Genomic DNA, 17,557 nt, shown 5'->3' with positions numbered 1-17,557 from the left:
ACGTGGAGTTGTAAACTGTGCCTGCCCCACGGGTGCAGGGAAAGTTGGACAGGAGCTCGTGGAAATCAAGCATGTGGGAAGAGCCGGGCAGCATGCCCTCCGCCTGGGCGTGGCCCTGGGGCTGGCATGCACGGGGGCAAACGGGGGCATTTCTTGCCAGCAGCTACCAAAGACTAAGCCACTTCCAGGCATCTCCTAGGTTGTCTCATTTAATTCTTACACCAATTTGCAGCTCCAGAAACAGGCCCAGAGAGGTTAGGTAACTGGCCCATGGTCACACAGCTAGGAAGCCGGGATGCTGAGTCTAGAAGGGCTGTCCGTCCCACTGTGTGTTCTTATTCACCAGCTTTCTTCTCCCGGGGCTTGGGGTTGGACACATGCACCAGGAACACCCCACGATCTCCTCCCAGAGCCGGTCAAGATAGGGAGAGTCTTCGAATCCAGCCCCACCACCCCGGGCGCCCTTCCCTCCGAGAATCACCTACCTCCACCTCCCCAGCTCCTTTGCCCTCTCTTTGTGTTTTATGACTACAAACCTTTTAAAATGTCTCCAAACACAGTGGGTTTTCACAATGGCCTCTTCATGTCTCCCAATGCCAGTTAAATGTTTTGTCTTTAACAATGACAAGCAATGTTCCCCCCCCCCCCCCCCACACACACACACACACACACTTAAAATAAATTAATTACATTGTCCTGATTGGAGGGCAGAGGAAATAGAGGGAGGAAAAAGGACAACTTCACATACATCTTAACAAACAGCTGCCCCGAGGCCCCGCTCTGCCTGCATTAATTGGAGGGAGTGCGTGTTGTTATTGTTCATTTACATTTCTCTTTGTTTTGAATCTGGTCTACAGGCTGAAGGAGTATCATCGCCTCCAGAGCAAGGTCACCGGCAAATAGACCCGCTGACAATGAGGGCTGGGCCTCCTCGCTTTGCCCATCTCCCAAGTACAGGCGCTAATTGTCCTGATAATTTGTAGTTGTGACTTGTTCTCCCGGGGCGGGGCTGGCAGCTTAGTGGGGGTGCCAGGCCCCAGCTTTGTTCCCTGGTCCCCTGTAGCCCACAAAAGTGGTCAGTGAAGGGGAGGGTGGGGGGTGGCTGTGGTGGGGAGCTATAAGATGACAAATAAAAAACAAGATACCTTAGTCTTTTGTTTATTTCTGCAGAGACAGGGGTAAGAGTGTGTGTGTGTGTGTGTGTGTGTGTGTGCACGTGTGTAGTCAATCATGCTTTTCTTAGACCCACCTTTGTGTGCTCTGATTTAAGTGCTCCCGAAGGCCACCTTTTGCTTGAGAATCTGTTTATGTGGAAGAATCGACCCCTCTCTCCTCCGGCAAGAAATGGGGGGTCCAGGAATGCCCACCTGGGTCCAACTCTAGCCAGCAGCCTGGCATTTGTCCCCAACTGTGGCCTGTGGCACGTGCCAGGGAAACCAAGAAGCGTGTAGGTGACACTTGGGAGCTGTCCTGCCCACAGTGCACAGTGAACTCCTGAGAACGGAGGAGGGAGAACCCCCAGTAAAAAGAAGCACCCGGGGAAGGGAGAGAAAAAAGCAGACACAGAATTGAGTGGGCACTTCGGGTGTCCACCTGGTGGCCTCCAAGCTTCCTTCTATCTCCTTCACAAAACTGGGCCCCACTAGCCACCTGTGTGCTGTGACCCCGCCCCCTTGGTCATGTCTGATTGGAGCACGATGGTCACCTATCCAGAGCTGGGCCAATCAGAATCTCCCTCCCAGGAATTGCACCTGGAAAAAAATGGCCAAAAGCAAGGCTATATTTGGTCAAACATTTCATTAACTCACCCTAATGCTATGGCAAGGCCAGACCAAATGATTTCACGGGCCTTATACGGCCCGCAGGCGGACGTTCCCCACCCCTGACTTAGGACTTAAGCTTGGTGAGAGCGTTGCTGCTACTTACAATCAAAAGCATCTTTACTGGGAAGACTTGAGCACGCTGGTTGCTCTGGGCCCTACCCTGGCTCTGACCTCCACTCCCCAGCCTTTGTCAACGAGGGCTTCTTTCCAAAGAAGCTTCACCTTTAAAACTTCCTCTGGCCCTCGCCGGTTTGGCTCAGTGGATAGAGCATCAGCCTGAGGATCCCGGGTTCGATTCTGGTCAAGGGCACCGGCCTAGGTTGCGGGCTTGATCCCCAGTGTGGGGTGTGCAGGAGGCAGCCAAACAATGATTCTCATCATTGATGTTTCTCTCTCTCTCTTCCTCTCTGAAATCAATAAAAATATATTTAAAAAAAAACTTTTTCTCTGATTACATAAGTTATAAATGAATTACTTACTATTAACTGTGTCAGGCACAAAGCTTCACACTTTATTCACATTATTTCATGGAATCTTCAAAGCAATACTGTGGAGATGCTTCTAACTCCATTTTGCAGAGAAGGGGACAGAGGCAGAGAAACTGACTTGCCAGCGTTCACTCAGCACGTGACGCAGCCAAGAACCAAGTCCTGGCCTCGCTGACCCTCCCAATCCTGTGTGTTTATGTCTTTAACCATTGTGATATGCTCACCGTCCTTAAAAAAATAATAATCCTATAAAAATAACTACCACCCATCACCTTACCACCCTTACAAACACTGCTCACACTTGGTGGATTTCTTTTCAGTCACATATTTCTATGCTTACAAATATTTTTGCAGAGTTATTAGGTTAAAGTATTTTTTTTAAATATTTTTATTGATTTCAGAGAGGGACACAGAGAGAGAAACATCAATGATGAGAGAGAATCAATGCCCGGCTGCCTCCTGCACGCCCCCCACTGGGGGTCGAGCCCACAACCCGGGCATGCGCCCTGACCAGGAATTGAACCCTGACCTCCTGGTTCATAGGTCGACGCTCAACCACTGAGCCACCATGGTCGGGCTAAGTTATATCTTAGTAAAGCTGTTGAAATAAATATTGTTTTCTAATGTAATTGGGGGGCGGGGCGGGGCGGGGCGGATGGCCAGTGTCAAAGAATTGAGAAGAGCACGGGCCAGAAAAGCCCTGGGCTGGAGCGGAGCAAGGCCGGGGTGGGGAAGGCGCGGGTCCGAGTGGAGGTGGGGAGGGGGCAGCGTGAGCAGCTCAGGGACCAGACTTGAGCTGCCTGTACTGCTTCCCGGCTGCTTCCCTTCCCTGTGAGAACTCCACGCCCTGAGCCTGAGTTCCCCATTCGTAGGATGGGGTCCCAATGGGCCCTTCCTCCCAGGGATGCCGGAGAGCCCGCTGAGGCTGCGGTGGGCCGGCAGGGCGGAGCCAGGGTCACGGCTCCTCCGGGGAGAGGCACGGCCCACCTCAGCAGCTGCCGTCGATGAGAGCGCCCTCACACGTGCCCTGGGCGGCCGTTCAGAGCCCCTTCTTCCCTCCTGTAAGCCACGGGAGCCTCACAGCTGTCATGTGAGGAAGGGAGAACCCCGTTTCTCAGGGAAAAATACATGAACCTGGGGCAGACGGCTGGGGGAGTCTTCCCCTGGGTCACCCCACTCAGATGAAGGCGGAGGTTTCCAAGGCCCGAGGCTGCCTGGCGCCATGGTGAGGCGCTTGGAAATCACAGGGTTAAAACAGGAAAAGGAGAATCATGCCTTCCTTTTTAAAATCTATGAGGGCGCGTTGGGTCAAGGAGGAAGCTCACAGCCACCTGGGCTGCCCCCGTCACAGCACTGACGGCCGGGCCAGCGAGGGCGGCTTGCTTGTCTGCTGGAGCTCCGGGCTGGGTCTGCTCCCCGCCCTGCGGGTTCTCTGAATGAGGAAGGAGGGGATGGAGGAAGGAGTCCCTGGCCCTGCTCCCTCACGCTCAGCTCGTTTCCATGAAGGTCTGCAGCTCACACGTGGGCAATGTGCCCTGCCCCGGGCTGGGGGGCGGGGGGGTGGCAGCGTGGGCAGGGAGGGGCACACACACAGCCTCTGCCCTCACAGACCTGCCCCGAGGCCCAGGCCTTCCCGTTTCCCGTTCTCCGGTGCCTGAACAGAGGGAGAGGGAGCAGCCCTTTGGAGCTGGGGAGGAGGCTAACGTCTCAAGGGGACAAGGGTGGCGCTGAGATCTGTCACCTCCTGGCCCCAAAGCTCCTCCTGTCCGCCCAAATGCTGACACCGGACCGTCCTGCCCCAACAGCAGCCTCGCCTCTCACCTCCCACGCCCAGGGCCCGGCCCGATGGCCGCTCTGGAGGCTCGAAGCGGACCGTCCTTTCTCGGCTTCACGCCTTGGCTCGCGTGAAACTCCCCTCTCATTGGGCAGTTGTTTATGGCACAGGCCCTCTCCCCACCCGCCCCTCTTGGAAGGAAAGAGCGTGGAATCAAGATTCAGGGGCTAGGCCAGTGGTCAGCAAACTGCGGCTCGAGAGCCACATGCGGCTCTTTGGCCCCTTGAGTTTTTAGCAAAGGCCAGCTTAGGAGGACCCTAATTAAGTTAATCACAATGTACCTACCTATGTAGTTTAAGTTTAAAAAATGTGGCTCTCCAAAGAAATTTCCATCGTTGCACTGTTGATATTTGGCTCTGTTGACTAATGAGTTTGCCGACCACTGGGCTAGGCCTCAGCTAGCCCAGACCCGCCTCTCCTCTCCCCCTCACTACCCCCCTCCCCACCCCCATGGGGCAGTGCCTGGCGGCTGTGGGAGGAGCTGCAGCCCCAGCGGCTGGGCCTGTGCCGGGCACAGAGCTGATCTGCACGCCTCTCAGGCTGGGGAAAGGGCTCGCCTGGGGTCAGCACAATCGATATCTCATCTGCAGCTCTCCTAGCGGAAGTGATGGCTATTGGAACACAGTAATGGGTGTTGTCTAGTGGAAGAGACTAATCTTCCCAGCTGAGGAGGGCTCCGCAGGTGGCCCGTGCGGCTCACCGCCGCCCCTGGGGCTGTCGAGGCACTTTTAAAGCCGCAGTGGCCTCGCTGCATGCTGCTGTCTGTCCCAGCACCTTCCTGGCACAGAGCCGCCGAGGTGACCGCACCCAGCCCTTCTGAGCACACACTGGGAGACCGAAGCCAGTGATTTGCCCAAGGTCACACCCTCAGTCAGAAGAGAGCCAGCCCAGCCAGCGTGGCTCAGGGGTTGAGCATCAACCTATGAACCAGGAGGTCACGGTTCGATTCTCATCCGGGCACATGCCCAGGTTGCAGGCTCCATCCCAGTGTGGGGAGTGCAGGAGGCAGCCGATCCATGATTCTCTCTCATCACCGATGTTTCTATCTCTCTCTCCCTCTCCCTTCCTCTCTGAAATCAATAAATATGTACATATATTTTTAAAAGAACCAAACTAAATTCTGGCCTTCAGACTCCTCATCCAATAGCGTCCAAAATGCTGGCCATGGCAAACCCACGGCCGTGAGCCAAACTTGACCTTCAAGTATGTCGGGGTTTTCTACTGGCTGGCTCCATACTTCTTGAAAACACTAGATTTCAAATGCCATTGATGTTGCCACAGTCCCTACCCCTCTCTTACGTGTCACGCTCAGCCAGCCTCACTCATTTTGACCTTGGATCAGTAAAACTGAGGTGCTGGCATAGTAGGGTGGGAAGGGAGAGAATCGGAGAAGTGGGGTCCCCCGCACAGTCTTCCTTACCCTGGCTTACCCTTCCTCACCATGGAGGTTCAACGGCTGTGAGCCCGTGACGGCCAGGGCTGGTCTGTCTTGCCCACGGCTGTGGGTAACGCTCAGGGCAGGTTTCAAACATCCTCACTGAGCAGTTGCTATACGCCAGGCCGTGTGCCAGCCTCAGGGGACACATCTAACACAAAGTCCTTTACTTATTTATTTCTTAAAATATAGTTTTATTGACTTCAGAGAGGAAGGGAGAGGGAGAGATAGAAACATCAATGATGAGAGAGAATCATTGATTGGCTGCCTTCTGCACGACCCCTATTGAGCCCGCAACCCAGACATGTGCCCTTGACCAAAATCGAACCCAGGACCCTTCAGTCCGCAGGCCGACGCTCTACCCACTGAGCCAAATCGGCTATGGCCATGGTCGGCAAACTTCGGCTCGCGAGCCACAGGCGGCTCTTTGGTTCCTTGAGTGTGGCTCTTCCACAAAATACCACGGCCTGGGCGAGTCTATTTTGAAGAAGTGGCGTTAGAAGAAGTTTAAGTTTAAAAAATTTGGCTCTCAAAAGAAATTTCCATCGTTGTACTGTTGATATTTGGCTCTGGTGACTAATGAGTTTGCCGACCACTGGGCTATGGCTACAAAGCCCTTTATTCTAGTGAATGGTTTCACATGTGCCTCTGGGACCCTGGCTGTCAGCACTGAGCCTCCAGCAGAACCCCAGACACCTGTTACTGCGAGCAGCTCCCGGCCACAGGAAGTTGCCAGACCGCCTCTGCCTCCACCTTGCTGTGTGGCCTCAGGCAGGTGACTTGCCTCCGGGCAGAGGGCCGTCCTGGAGAGGGAATCCTGGGCACAAAGAGCTCCCGGCAGGGCAGGCACCTGGTCACGGTGGCTCTTTTCTTGCCAGTTACCGAGATCCCACCAGCACCCCACTTCCTCCCTGGCCCCTCCCCTGCACCCGGACCCCGGGGTGGGGGCAGGCACCAGTTGTTTTTCATTTGTTTGTTGTTTGACTGATGGAATTTATTGGGTGACATTGGTTAATAAAATTATGTAGGTTTCAGGTGTGCAATTCTACAGGCACCAACTGTGGCTCATCGTGACCTGAGCCACGCCCACGGGGCTCCCAGGGGCCCAGCGGCCGCTCAGTCAGACGGTAATGAAGAGGCTGTGAAACGGAGGCCTGTCCTCCAGGGCCCTGCTGACCCGACTCCTGCCTGAGGTTTGAGAAATCGCCCTGTGGACCTGAGCCCCCTCCGTGCCGCCTGTACGCCCGGTACGATCATTGACATTGACTCGGGTCCCTGTTACACACCCGCACCCGCCCCAGCCCCCATTCGTCTTCCCGGGTCTTCCCCGGGCCTCGCCCTGCCCCTGCCAGGCCCGGTTCATGAAGACAGACGTCCGGGCCCTGGATCCCACCGAGGCAGCCCCCGGCCCTTCGACCACTCGGAGGACAGAGTGTGGGGTGATGAGACAGAGGTAGGGGTACGTCCCCCCCTTTCTCGGGGGGTGGGAGTGGCCCAAGGGGGACGATAGCTGTGGGAGAGAGATCATGAGGCCCCAGGAAAGCTGTGGCATTAAACACGGGTGGGCCCTATCCTTCCCCCTCCCACGTGGTGCCCCTCGAGGAGCAGGGACACCGCTTTCACGGGCGGGTCCCGGGCACTCAGCACTGCTCTGTGCTGGGTTCAGGGTAAGGGAAGCATGCAAACCCCCTGCCCCCCCCCCCCCCCCCGTGCACTAGAGGGCAGGCTGAGGGGCGTGAGCGGGGCAGGAGGGGCCCCTGGATGCGGGAGTGAGACACCTCCGAGAGGCTGAGCAGGGGCAGCCGTGTGAGGGGCTCAGGGAAGGGCTTCCAGGCAGAGGGAACAGCATGACCAAACCTGAGGTTAAAGGAACCCAATGAGCTTGAAAGGGCTGGTGGTGGTGGGGGGGGGTCAGGAAGGAGGCCCGAGGAGGCGGTGCAGCCATGTTATCAGGGTGGCACGAGCCTTGGTTTTATTCTGAGAGCATCGGGAAGCAATGGGTGATGCTGTGGTTGAGAAGAGTCAGATTGAGAGGTAGCCAGGGCACCCCCAATCCCAGGAGTCCTGCTATCAGGGATCCAGGCCCTCAGCCCCACCCTCTGCCCGCCTGTGCCTGGGGCTCAGGGAGGCCGATGGCCCGATTCTGGGAGCAGCTGGCCCCCTGCCCCCTGAGAGCCCCTGAGGGGAGAGTCTCACGGGGAATGGGGTCCCTGTTCCCCAGCCCTCCCAACAAGGCTGCTTTGTCTGGCGGCTCCCAGGGTCCCGGCGCTCCTCCCCGGCCCCCTGCAGCCGCCGGGGCTGAGCTCTGAAAGGCAGCTTTATCTGGGTCCCCGGCCAGATTGCTGGGAAGGGGCGGCCGAGGCTGGGATCCGGGCGCAGCAGCCGCAACCCTGACTCCGGACCTACAGAGAGAAAGCGGGACAAAGGTGGCCCTGGGGGAACAGCGGATCAAAGCCCCGCCCAGAGGGGGACAAGAGGACCACAGCCCCCCCCCCCCCCTGCAATGCGCTCACTGGAGCGCAGGGGTCAGTGACAGGGCCTTTGTGCAGCCCCTCCCGGGGGAGGAAGGGCTCAGGTAAGGCCCGCCAGCTGTAACCAGACCTCCTGGGCCTGCTCCCCATCCCTTTCTCTGGTCCTGGGAAGCATCCGAGAGGGAGACCAAACCATCGAGGGGGGCAGCTTTCCCCATGAGGGGAGCTTCCAGAAAGATCTGTGGCCCCAGCCACCACGGGGCAGGCTGGAGAGGGAGGATCAGAAAGAGGTGATGTCAGGAAGGCGGGAGTGCGCCGAGCAACCCCTTCCCGGGTGCGCGGGGTGGTCCTCCCAGCCGGTCTCCATCACCCCTGGTGGCCCTCGGTCTCCATCACCCCTGGTGGCCCTCGGTCTCCATCACCCCTGGTGGCCCTCGGTCTCCATCACCCCTGGTGGCCCTCGGTCTCCATCACCCCTGGTGGCCCTCGGTCTCCATCACCCCTGGTGGCCCTCGGTCTCCATCACCCCTGGTGGCCCTCGGTCTCCATCACCCCTGGTGGCCCTCGGTCTCCATCACCCCTGGTGGCCCTCGGTCTCCATCACCCCTGGTGGCCCTCGGTCTCCATCACCCCTGGTGGCCCTCGGTCTCCATCACCCCTGGTGGCCCTCCTTAACCTCAATGATGGCAACCCTGACATCCATGAAGGGCCTCGGTGGGGAGTATCCCGATGTCCACACTGACCCTTTGTGGCAGGGGCGGGAGAGGCCCAGAGAGGTTACAACACCTGCCTACAGCCGCCCCGCTGGTGAGCGGCAGAGGCAGGATTCGAACCCAGGAACACCTGAGGCCAGAGCCCAGGCCCTGAACGCCATGCCTCCCGACAGGTGTGTGCGGAAGTCACGCCGGCTCTGTCCCAGGTGTAAGAAATGGCAGGAACTCGGCCAGGCCACCTGCCACCCGCAGGGAGCCGGCTCACTGTCCTCACCTACTTACTCTTTCTCCTTTAAGGGGCTCCGCGCGCCCTCTCTGCTAAGAAGCGAGTTTATGAACACTGCTGAGCTGTCCCTTTAAAAACGGATAAGACTGCGTTTCTTGTTACGTCTCTTTTGCCACAATTTTTAAAGAAGTTCATGTTCCAACATAAAAGAAAAAAGCGAGTGCAGGGAACATCCAAGAGGCCCTGGGAGACAAGTGGACACAACCCGTCTCCCGCACCAGGAGACGGTGGAGGGCATGAAAGGGGCGCATGATCGCAGGGGGGCCCCAGGCTGTTTATTACACGAGAGCCAGCGTGCTCTGTGGGCCCCCAGCCGTGCCTGCTGTTTTGAGGAAACACCAATCATTGTACCAACGGGGAGACTGAGGCCCAGAGAGAAGAAGGGGCGGCTCCCGGATCCAGGGCCAGTCATCGCAAAGCCAGGCGCCCCACTCCTGGCCAGGGGGCCTCTCGGGGTCCAGCCAGGACAGTGAATGCAGCCAGGAGGGCAGGGCCGGCGCCCCACACCCTGGGTCGCACCCGCGCTCGGTCCATCGGTGCCGGCGCCAGGCAGGTGTACCCCTTCCCTCAGCGGGGAGCCGAGGGTCCAGCAGAGGGAGACCGAGGCCACCTGCAGGGGGAGCGGACGGCACGGGCGGCCACGGCGGTGCCCCAGGTGCTGCTGGGCCTTGCACACACACAGGTGAGGATGGGGACGCTGAGGCTCAGAGAGGCGAAGGCACTTGCCCACATCCACACAGCCAGTCAGGGGCTGGGGTGGGATTTGAACTCAGGGCTGACAGGCCGACCCCAGGAACTGTGAGGCGAGTGGCTGGGAAATGGTGGGGGCGGGGAGTGGTGCTGGGACGGGAGCTCCAGGGCTCAGCTCCCTCACTCCAGTCCACTCTGGCCACGCAAGTGTCCCCCGGCTCCCGGCGTGAGCGTTCTGAACGCAGATTGCATCCTGAAACCCACCTGGGGCTCCTTAGGGTGCCGAGCTGGCCCCTGGCCGCCTCTGGGGCCCCGCCCCCACCTGAACGGACCCCCTTGATTTCATCCCCCAGCCAGACTGACCCATTTGCATTTCCTCAAAAGCGCACCTCAAAAGTTGGGCCAAGAAATTTTGTTTTTGAAATCATAAGGAAGCTGGGCCACCCGGGGCCAAGTCTGAGCCCAGTTTCCCCCGCCATCAGGTGGGCCCATGAACCCTGCCCCGTCACAGGCCGATCCCACAGGAACGGGGCGTGGGAAGCAAGCTGTAAAGGGCTGCCCCCCATGCCATGACGACAAAGGAGCGCAGACAAGCGAGGCTGGCCAGGGGGTGCTAGGAGTCTGGCCTGTTGGGCCACGGCCTCTCATCCCAGGCAATCCCTTCCTGGCCGCCCCCTCCCCCTCGCCCCCCCCCCCCCGTCCCCTGAGAAGCAGGTCCACCCCCAGATTTACTAGGGCATGTTGTTAAGAACATGGTTCGAAGCCATCGCTGAGGTCACGGGTCACGGCAGTTTGCCGCGGATCTATTTGCCCCTCCCTCGGCTGGAGCCCTTTGCCCCTGCCGGCCCTGAGAGCCGTATCAAACTTCAGTGGCCTCCACCCGCCCCGCTGCTCCTGAGCCAGGCCCCGAGGCGCCCAAACACAGGGCAGGGCTTTAAAACAGGCTCGCGGGCGGTTTACCAGCTGGGCTGCCCAACCCCTGACCTCGGCAGAAGATGTAATGCAGCTCCCTGGTTTAGCCGGATCAATGGTGCCGTGAAAACCAGCCCCATGTGGGCCAGTTAGGGTAGCAGGGCGGGACCCCTCCCCCAGAAACCCACCGTGACGGCCACCGAGCTGAGGTCTGCCTGCACCAGGCTGGGGCACCTCTGGGTGTTCCGGCCTCCACCGAAACATCTCAAGGACAAGCCTGCAAGAGCTGGGATTACTGAGTGCAGCCACCCTGGTTCAGATGGGGAAACTGAGGCTGGGAGCCCCTCATGTCACAGTGCAAGTACAAGGAGGTCGCCAGTTCCCCCTCCGGCCCTCTCCCTGCCCAGCACTTCTGCCTTCTCCTGTGGCAGGGGTGGCCATCATGGTACTTGGGGTATTGCTGGCACCTCAGAAGGACAAGCTTACCCGCCTGGCCATGGCTCAGTTGTTGAGCGTCGATCTAAATAAAGGCCACTCAGGACTCCTTCTCCCTCCCCACGTGGGAGTCTGTGCTTGTTTCTCAATAAATTTCCACCTTTGCTATACAAAAAAATAAAATAAAATAAAGGCCGCTGTTCTCTCTGGGGAATGCAGGGTCTGAGCACAGGGTGGCTCCGTGCCTCTGGCCTCTGCCCTCTGCCCTGGGCCTGGCACCTGGAGTCAAAGGCAGGGAGCTCAGCCTGGTGGCACCAGGGGCCCGCTGTGGGCCTGCTGGAAGGCGGTGGGAGAGACAAACTTGGCTCTCTAAACTAGAAGGTCATGGGTTCGATTCCCAGTCAGGGCACATGCCCAGGTTATGGGCTCAATCCCCAGTGTAGGTCATGCAGGAGGCAGCTGATCAATGGTTCTCTCTCTTCATTGATGTTTCTATCTCTTCTCCCTCTTCCTTCATCTCTGAAATCAATAAAAATATATTAATTTTTTTTAAAAGAGCCCTAGCCGGTTTGGCTCAGTGGATAGAGCGTGGGCCTGCGGACTGAAGGGTCCGGGGTTCAATTCCGGTCAAGGGCATGTACCTTGGTTGCAGGATCCTCCTCGGCCCCAGCCCTGGCCCTGGTAAGGGCGCGTGCAGAAAGCAAGCAATGGATGTGTTTCTCTCACATCGCTGTTTCTCTCTGTCTTTCCCTCTCTCTTCCACTCTCTCTAAGAAATCAATGAAAAAATATCCTCAGATGAGGAAGGAAGGAAGGGAGGGAGGGAGGGAGGAAGGAAGGAAGGAAGGAAGGAAGGAAGGAAGGAAGGAAGGAAGGAAGGAAGGAAGAGAGGGAGGGAGGGAGGGAGGGAGGAAGGAAGGAAGGAAGGAAGGAAGGAAGGAAGGAAGGAAGGGAGGGAGGGAGGGAGGGAGGGAGGGAGGAAGGGAGGGAGGGAGGAAAGAGGGAGGGAGGGAGGGAAGGAAGGAAGGAAGGAAGGAAGGAAGGGAGGGAGGGAGGGAGGGAGGAAGGAAGGAAGGAAGGAAGGAAGGAAGGAAGGAAGGAAGGAAGGAAGGAAGGGAGCCAAGCTTGTCTCTCCCACCGCCTTCCAGCAGGCCCACAGCGGGCCCCTGGTGCCACCAGGCTGAGCTCCCTGCCTTTGACTCCAGGTGCCAGGCCCAGGGCAGAGGGCAGAGGCCAGAGGCACGGAGCCACCCTGTGCTCAGACCCTGCATTCCCCGGAGAGAACAGCGGCCTTTATTTTATTTTATTTTTTTTGTATAGCAAAGGTGGAAATTTATTGAGAAACAAGCACAGACTCCCACGTGGGGAGGGGGAAGGGGTCCTGAGTGGCCTTTATTTAGGGAGGGAAGTTTGCAAGAGCTGGAGGGTCCCGAGTCCAAAGCTGTCTCAGTCCTCACGGGCTGGCCATCGCCCTCGCCTGGGCCAGCAGGGGACCTGGGAGCTGGCTAGGAAGGCAGCGTCGGGCCCATTCCCCAGACCCACGGGCAGAGTCTGCATTTTCACAAAGCTCCCCGCTGGCTCACACGCACCTGAAGGCCTGAGACGCGCCCTCCTGGAGTTAAACGAGGTGGGATGTGCGCATGTGCACGCACGCACGCACGCACGTGAGCACACTTTCAGATCTTCACCCTACAGAGCCTGGAAATGAACCAACCAGGAAGGGAGGAGGGGGAGGAAGGGGAGGATACCCGCCTGGGTCCAAAAAGTACCTGAAGGACCGTCAGAGCCGCACCTGGCCACTCACTGAAACAGAAGCAAACGGAACGGGTCCCACCTGGAGGAGGCGGAGGTAGGCGGGGGGCTGGGACAGGGTGGCCCCGGGGGGGCGGTGGGTTGGGCAGGCCCCCAATCACGCAGGCTCTTGCTCCGCTGGAGGCCTTTGGACGGGGGTGACATGCTCCGATTTATAGTTTGGAAAGATGGTCATTGGAAAAGAGCGGCCACCTCTACCCTCTAAATGCTGCCTGAGTGGCGGGAAGGGGAGGGGGTGCCTGGCTCTCGCACGGAGGCCTTGGTGGTCCTAGGTGCCTGGCTAGGGAAGAGAGGGTGGTGGGGGCAGGGAGGAGGGAGGCTGGGATGGAAAACTGGGACTGGTTACATAGGGTAAATTGCACAAATCTTTTTTTTTTTTAATATATTTTTATTGCTTTCAGAGAGGAAGGGAGAGGGAGAGATAGAAACATCAATGATGAGACAGAATCATTGATTGGCTGCCTCCTGCACGCCCCACACTGGGCATCGAGCCCGCAACCCGGGCATGTGCCCTTGACCGGAATCGAACCTGGGACCCTTCAGTCCACAGGCGGACGCTCTATCCACTGAGCCAAACCAGCCAGGGCTGCACAGATCTTAAGTGTACAGCTTGATGACGTTTTACTCCTTAGTAACCGCCACCCGAATCCAGATACAGAGCATTCCCAGCATTCCTAATGCCCCTCGGAGTCCCTCTCCCTCCTGAGCTGCATTACAAATGAGCACACACTTAGCAGCTTGAAACAGCATCCACTCACGATCTCACAGTCTCTGTGGGTCACGAGCTTGGGCTTCACGGGTCCTGCACGCAGGGTCTCCCCCGGCTGCAGGCAGGGTGTCAGCTGGGCTGGCGCTCAGGGCGGTCTTCCAAGATCTCATGGCTTTTGGCAGAACTCAGCCCCTTGCAGCGTTGTGGGACCCAGGTCCCAGTTTCCTCGCTGGCTGTCAGCTCGGGCTGCTTTTGCCATGTGGCCCTCTCAGCTTCTGCCACAGAAACTTGCTTCTTCGAACCAGTAGAAAAGCCTCTCTTTTTGTCCAGCTGCCGTGGTTCAGCGGTTGAGCGTCAACCTATGAACCAGGAGGTCACGGTTCGATTCCCCGGCAGGGCATATGCCCAGGTTGTGAGTTCAACTTCCAGTGTGGGGTGTGCAGGAGGCAGCCGGTCAATGATTCTCTCTCATTATTGATGTATCTATCTCCCTCTCCTGAAATCAATTTTTTTTCAAAAAGAAATATGGCCCTAACCGGTTTGGCTCAGTGGATAGAATGCCAGCCTGTGGACTGAGGGGTCCCAGGTTCAATTCCGGTCAAGGGCATGAACCTTGGTTGCGGGCACATCCCCAGTGGGGGGTGTGCAGGAGGCAGCTGAATCAATGTTTCTCTCTCATCGATGTTTCTGGCTCTCTATCCCTCTCCCTTCCTCTCTGTAAAAAAATCAATAAAATATGTTTAAAACAATTTTTTAAAGAAATATGCATATATATATATATATATATATATATATATATATATATATATATGTATATATAAAGTCTCTTTTTAAAGCTTCCATCTGATTTAAGTCTGGCCTACTCAAAATCAAACTGATTTGGGACCTTAATTTACCTATGTGAAATTCCTTCATTTTGTCATGTTCTGTTGGCTAAAAGCAGCTCACTGGTCCCGCCCACAGTCCAGGGCAGGAGATTATGCAGGCTGGGAGTGCCCACGTGTTATCCCAGGTCTGTCTGCCACAATGGGAATGACTATTCTGACCTCCATCATCGTCAATTCGAAGTTCTCACAAATGGAGTATCAGTGTCTCTTTGCATCAGACTCTCGCTCAACGCTGTGTCTATGCCATGCACCTATGTTGTTATCTGCGTCGGTAATTCGTTTCTTTTCATGGCTGCATAGTATTTCATTACACGAATGCACCACAGTTTATTTCCGTATCCTCTATTGATGGATATTTGGGTGGTTCCCAGTTTCTGGCTATTCAAATAGAGCTGCTAGGCCTGGATGGTGTGGCTCAGTGGGTTAGGCGTCGTCCCTTGCACAGAAAGGTTGCTGGTTGGATTCCTGGTCAGGGTACATGCCCGGGTTGCAGGCTTGGTCCCCGATAGGGGGCGTGCAGGAGGCAGCCGATCGATGTTCTGCTCTCACCTTGATGTTTCTCTCTTCTCCCTTCCTCTCTCTCTAAAAATGAATAAACCGCTCTTTAAAAAAATAAAAAGAGAGCTGCTAGCGTGTGGGATTCTGGATTGGATTCTAGGACAGTAAAGAGAAATGAATGGGAAAGCTGCTGAAATCTGATGAAATCTGTAGTTACTGCTCCAGCAACCTCACTGGCTTGGCTTGGGCAAACGCACGGTGGGCCGTCCGATGTGCCTGCCGGGGAAGCTGGCTGAAGGGCACAGAGGAGCTCTCGGTACTGTCTCTGCAACTGCTCTGTCGTCTACGATGATTCCAAATAAATAAATAAAGTAGTTCCGAAATGAAGACTACCTTGAAGCAACCCCCTACAGCTGCTGGCAAACGCCTGCCCCAGGCCAGGGCGGTGTAGGGGTGCGCCACTAGCCCTCCCACATAAACGTCCGTCAAACGGAACACAATCTCTGAGGCAGCGGCTTTCAGGCAGCACAAGACTGTGCTCCCCGAGAAATGGGAAACCGTGGGGTGAGCCCACAGCCACCCCGCACTCTGCCTGGGGCCACTTCCCCAACCACAGGTTAGGGCGCTGGAGTCCTGCTGAGCCGGGGAGGCAGAGGTGGGACCCTGGGCTGGGGAAGAGGGCGCTGCACCGGGGCGGGCTTCTAAGCAAGTGTCCGTCCAGCTCTGGGCTCAGGACAAGGCTACTTGGGTCTCTCCGAGAGCGAGAGCGGCGGCTCCAGTGGGAACCGAGATCCCGTGGGTCCGGCGGGGGCAGGGGAGCTTGGGGATGTTGGTGCTCTGGTCTAGCCAGAGAGGAGAGGCCTCACGCCCATAGAGAGCATCCAGCTCTGATGTTGGAAGAGTCTCCCCTGGGGCCTATGGGCCGTGCCCTGAGCGAGCCTGCAGGCCCCGGGAAAGCCTAAACCCAAGCCCTGGCCCAGTCCACAGGCGAGGAGAGGAGGGGAAGGGCCCGGCCGCCGAGATGGGGACGGGAGGTTTCTGAGCAGACAGCTCGCCCTGAATACAGGAGGCAGGAAAGTGTCTGTGGACTGCAGGGACGCAGAGCTGTATGGAGAACAAGACGTTGTAACCATCTTCTCAAAAAAGCCCTTTAAATGATGACTGTTCATCAGGATGGATGGGTAATGGGATGTGGGGGTGAACAGATAGATGGATGGATAAACAATGGGTTAAATCAGATCTCCTCCTTTCATGGAAGCAGAAACAGGCCTGGCCAGAACGGGGCCGTGTTGCACGGAGGCTAAGGCAAGCTGCTCTGACCGCAGGCCGTTAACAATGCTTGGCTGAGTCGGTTATTCTGTTTCACCGGAACCCTTCCCCCGGGCCAGGGCAGGCCCCATCTGTGGCCCAGGTGCTCAGTGTCTCTGGCCATGACTTCTCCACTCAGGGGGGAGCGGGATGTGCGAGCGAGCCTGTCCCACTGTCTACCCCTGCGTCACGGTGTCTGCCGGCCACACCCTCCTGCTCCCAGGACCCTCACCCCGCCCAGCACTCCCTCCAGGGGCAGCTACTTCCTTGCTCGCTACTTTTCCCACCAACGCTGGAGCAAAAGCCCTGGATGAGGGTGGCGAGGAGCCCGGCCCTTTCCCAGGCCTCGGTCCAGGTGGGAGCTCCCTCCGGCCGCTCCCTCTGCCATCGCTCCTGTTGGTGCCGTCCACTGTTTGTCCTTGGGTTGTCTGCGCGGTCAGAAGAGGCTGCGTTCCCTGCAGCTGGGCAGCCATTAGCAAGAGGCGGACGCATTACCCTCTCACCATACAATGCTCTGCTGAGTCCGTTATTCTGTTTCACCTGAAGCTCCCCCAGGCCGGGGCAGGCCCCATCTGTGGCCCAGGTTGCTCAGTGTCTCTGGCCATTACGCCTCCACTCGGAGGGCGGGTGGTGCGAGCGAGCCTGTCCGGCTGTCTGCCCTCTCCCTCTTGTCTCTTTATCATCCTCCCAGGGCCGAGCGGGACGCGCTTCAGAGAGTGATGTCAGATGTGTGCAAAACAGACCGATAAAGCCTAATGCACTCGCTCCCTTTGTCTGCCTGACTCTCCTCCTGAACATTTTCCACTCAGAAAGCCACTTAAAACACATCAGCAGTAACTCCACAAAACAGCCACTTGTTGGCTAATTGTGCTAAGCAGCTGCCAGCAGGGCTGGGGGAGGGCTGGGGAGGGGACCTCAAGCCTGGCTCTCGGGCCTCACTTCTGGGAGAAACCCTCAGGGCCCAGCCGGAGCCCAGCTCCTGGGGAAGGGTGCTGAGCACCTCCCTCCCTGCCTCTGCACCAGGGGGCTCCCCCAGGAGAAAAGAGGCAGCGGTCACTGGGTGTGGGGGGCCCATCCCCCCCAACTTGCTATGGGACCCGGGTTGGGGGGTTGTCACTCACTGCCCATCTCTAGTCCTCAGTTTCCCCATTCACCCCAAAAGCTGTTCGGACTGTGGCTTGTAAGGTCTCTTCCAGCTCCCAAAGACTGCCTGATGTAGTTAGTGATCCAGAACCTCGGATGGGCCTGGCCGGTGTG

At 57.6% G+C, this 17,557-nt stretch overlaps 1 protein-coding gene across 1 annotated transcript in view; it reads left to right on the top strand.

The window, feature by feature from the left end:
- Window positions 1-1,103, top strand: part of ASS1 (argininosuccinate synthase 1) — a 43,975-nt gene extending 42,872 nt beyond the window's left edge. The window contains exon 16 of the mRNA XM_079790340.1: window positions 858-1,103. Within this exon, the coding sequence (XP_079646466.1) occupies window positions 858-903 (46 nt within the window). The 3' untranslated portion in view covers window positions 904-1,103. The remainder of the gene's footprint in view (window positions 1-857) is intronic.
- The last annotated feature ends 16,454 nt before the right edge of the window (window positions 1,104-17,557 follow it).

The sequence above is a fragment of the Cnephaeus nilssonii genome (genome assembly GCF_951640355.1).
Source record: "Cnephaeus nilssonii genome assembly, chromosome: 14".
Taxonomy (NCBI): domain Eukaryota; kingdom Metazoa; phylum Chordata; class Mammalia; order Chiroptera; family Vespertilionidae; genus Cnephaeus; species Cnephaeus nilssonii.
The sequence above is the reverse complement of the archived record's forward strand: the minus strand, read 5'-3'. Positions and strand labels throughout refer to the sequence as shown.